General features: G+C 38.3%; 1 protein-coding gene across 1 annotated transcript; it reads right to left on the reverse strand.

The window, feature by feature from the left end:
* Window positions 1-328: 328 nt before the first annotated feature.
* LOC143939959 (olfactory receptor 6Q1-like) lies at window positions 329-1,994 on the reverse strand. Its single transcript, XM_077461052.1, has one exon. It carries the CDS (start codon window positions 1,470-1,472, stop codon window positions 513-515), a length of 960 nt encoding a protein of 319 aa, XP_077317178.1. The 5' UTR covers window positions 1,473-1,994; the 3' UTR covers window positions 329-512.
* Window positions 1,995-2,912: the final 918 nt, after the last annotated feature.

Raw genomic sequence — 2,912 nt, forward strand, 5'->3', positions numbered from 1 at the left:
TGGTGACCTGGTGGGTCCCCAAGAGATTTCATTAATCTACAGGGATTTTCTCTCACTTCTTGACTTTCCTATGGAACAGGACCACAAGCTAAATAAACTCATTGGAAGAAAGAAGGCAAAAATAAACAGTGGTTATAACACTCTATAGTTCTACTTTAACTTTGATAAGTTATCATTGTCTGATGATAATTTAGAAAATCAGCCCTCAAAGAGAAACATTCTGTCATAATTAGTAAACTTCCATGGCAATAATTATAGGTCACAATTAGATTTTAATTATGTTTCAATTGTTTTTATTACATTTTATAATACATACAAAATCGTCCATATCATTCCAGATACATAAATACAAAACATTCAGAAAAAAATACATACATATATACAAGTACAAAACAAGAACAAAGAAAAATGGATTTTAATTATAACATTAAGTAGATTCTCATTTCTTGTATTCATATATTTGTTTATTGCATATTAACGTATATGCACAATATCAAATACTTTAAACATATTTAAATTTCTCTCTCAGAGCCCTTTGCTGTTATTCTTTCAATCAGGTTAACAGCAGCTTTCCTTAATGACTCATTTTTAAAACTGTAAATAATAGGATTCAGCATGGGAGTCACCACAATGTAAAATACAGAAACAACTTTATTTTGATGAAATGGAGAGTCCACTGTGGGGCGAAGGTAAATGAAAATGACAGTACCATAAAATATTCCCACCACAAGCAAATGAGAGGCACAGGTGGAAAAAGCTTTTATTTTGCCATAGTTAGAAGGGATATTTATAACAGTAAAAATGATGTTGGTATAAGAAACAGCAATGCACATTAGACATCCCAGGATTATGATCCAGGAGAGGCAGCTGAAAATAAATTGGACAACATAGGTATCAGTGCAGGAGAGTTTCAACAAAGGGTTAAATTCGCAAAAGAAGTGATCGATGATATTGGGCCCACAGAAATTAAGCTCTGATACTGATAGAGCTGGGATTGTAAGAGACACAGCACTAATGAGCCAACAGGATAAAATAAGTTTCAAACAAAATGCATTGCTCATGATGCCTCCATAGTGAAGAGGGTAACAAATTGCCACGTATCGGTCATAAGCCATGGTCACCAGAAGAAAATGTTCAGTTGCAGCACAGAGCGAAAAAAAATGGTACTGGGTAATGCAACCTGCTACTGAAATTGACTTATTGCCTCCAATGAGGTCTGAAAGCATTTTGGGCACAGTGACTGCTGTGTAGCAGATCTCAAGGAAAGAGAAATTACCAAGAAGCATATACATTGGGCTATGAAGGCGGTGATCACTGTATACAAGTATAATAATCATCACATTGGCCATAAGGGTTAAAAGATAAATGACAAGAAAGATAGTAAATAGATAGAAGCGCTTATCTTGTGATAGCGAAAATCCCAGGAGAATGAATTCTGTCACACTGGAGTGGTTCATATTGCCTGTTGTCATAGCAACAGCCTTTTCTTAAACCATGTTCAATGGTGTCAGTCATTGCATATTATTGAGCTGTTATTTTTAAATCAGAAGAAACATGTCAGCCGTACAATGTGGTATATCTGTTCATGTACTGTTGAGCATATTTATAATTAGTACATTTGGAGAGTCTATTATAATTGTCCGCAAGTGTATTAAATCAAGTGTAAAATTATGTTTAAGGTTATCACATTCTGAAATTTGTATCAATTCATGGCAAATAATTCCAATCATTATTTTAATGAAGCTATTATGTTATTAAAAACATGTGAGGATTTATATTAGCACCTGCCCTATTAACTTGGGCAGCAAAAATGTATACTATAGGCCCACTACTATAAAGCTTTTAAGAAGGACTAATCTAAACATTAGTGACATTCTGCTTCAATTGTTTTAAGTACAGAAAACTAAGGGTTAAACCATGCTCAAATACTTGTATATATTACATTTAGTGCATACCAAATGAAATGTGATGACTGCATTATTTTCGTCCTTCATTTTTACAGGACAAGACTTCCAAATAGTGTAACATAGACAGTATATCATAGAAATCATAAAACATTTTGTGCATATGTAGCACTGACCCACGAAGGAGCTGCTGGTTTGATTTGGGCTTACCGTTACCTCACCCGCTTGCTTCTCCGCCTTGGGGATCCCGTGGTAAATGGCCCAAAGAATATTGCAACTGACACTGAATCCTCTTTTAGGTTATTTATTTTAGAAAAACACAGTTTCTTAATGGAGGGTAGAGGGTTAGGGGTGAGTTCAGGCACTTAAATTGCAAGGTGAAAATATTAAGAGCATCCAGAGAATAAAACTGTTTCACAACTGGATTCAACAACCCCTGGATAGACTTCTCTCACTAGGCCTAGCAGCCGGTGCTCAGTAAAGTCTCTGCCACAGACTTGTGAGATACACTTGAGCGTTACTGAGGGATGTGGATAAATTTAAAGAACTGACATATAGTACCAGGTTCTCTCAACTGATCCGGCGATACCATATGAGTGTTGATCCAGGTTGCGTCCTTCAACTAAGTCTTCAGGCTCCTTCAGAGAAACCAGCCTTGCGCATGGTCTTCTCCTGAAAGAGACCTCCCCTGGGGTCCTTTAGTTGCTGGGCCTCTCCCTTCTGAGGAGATGACACCAGACCATCCCTGGATCAGTAGGCTCTGAAATTCGCTCGGGCCTATCCCTTCAGTTATGTCACCTCGGGCCAGCCAGCCCCGAGACACAGGATGCATAGTTCCGCACCCCAGGCCAGGAGGGCCATGGGGCTGGGTCAGGAGGACAGAAAGTAATCTCCTGCCAACATGGCGGCGGTACCTTAAATACCACCCCCAGAATGCACAGCAGGAAAACACTCCCGCTGGGCTGGTTCCGAGAGATAAGTGGCATTCAATGCATCCAGCTAGACTGC

Source organism: Lithobates pipiens, unplaced genomic scaffold (genome assembly GCF_037356315.1).
Source record: "Lithobates pipiens isolate NorthernLeopardFrog02 unplaced genomic scaffold, aLitPip1_a1.2 Scaffold_3, whole genome shotgun sequence".
NCBI classification, from domain to species: Eukaryota; Metazoa; Chordata; class Amphibia; order Anura; family Ranidae; genus Lithobates; species Lithobates pipiens.

What these genes read in the sequence shown, in the direction of transcription:
- LOC143939959 (XM_077461052.1), bottom strand. Translation starts at nt 1,472, where the DNA reads ATGACAACAGGCAATATGAACCACTCCAGTGTGACAGAATTCATTCTC.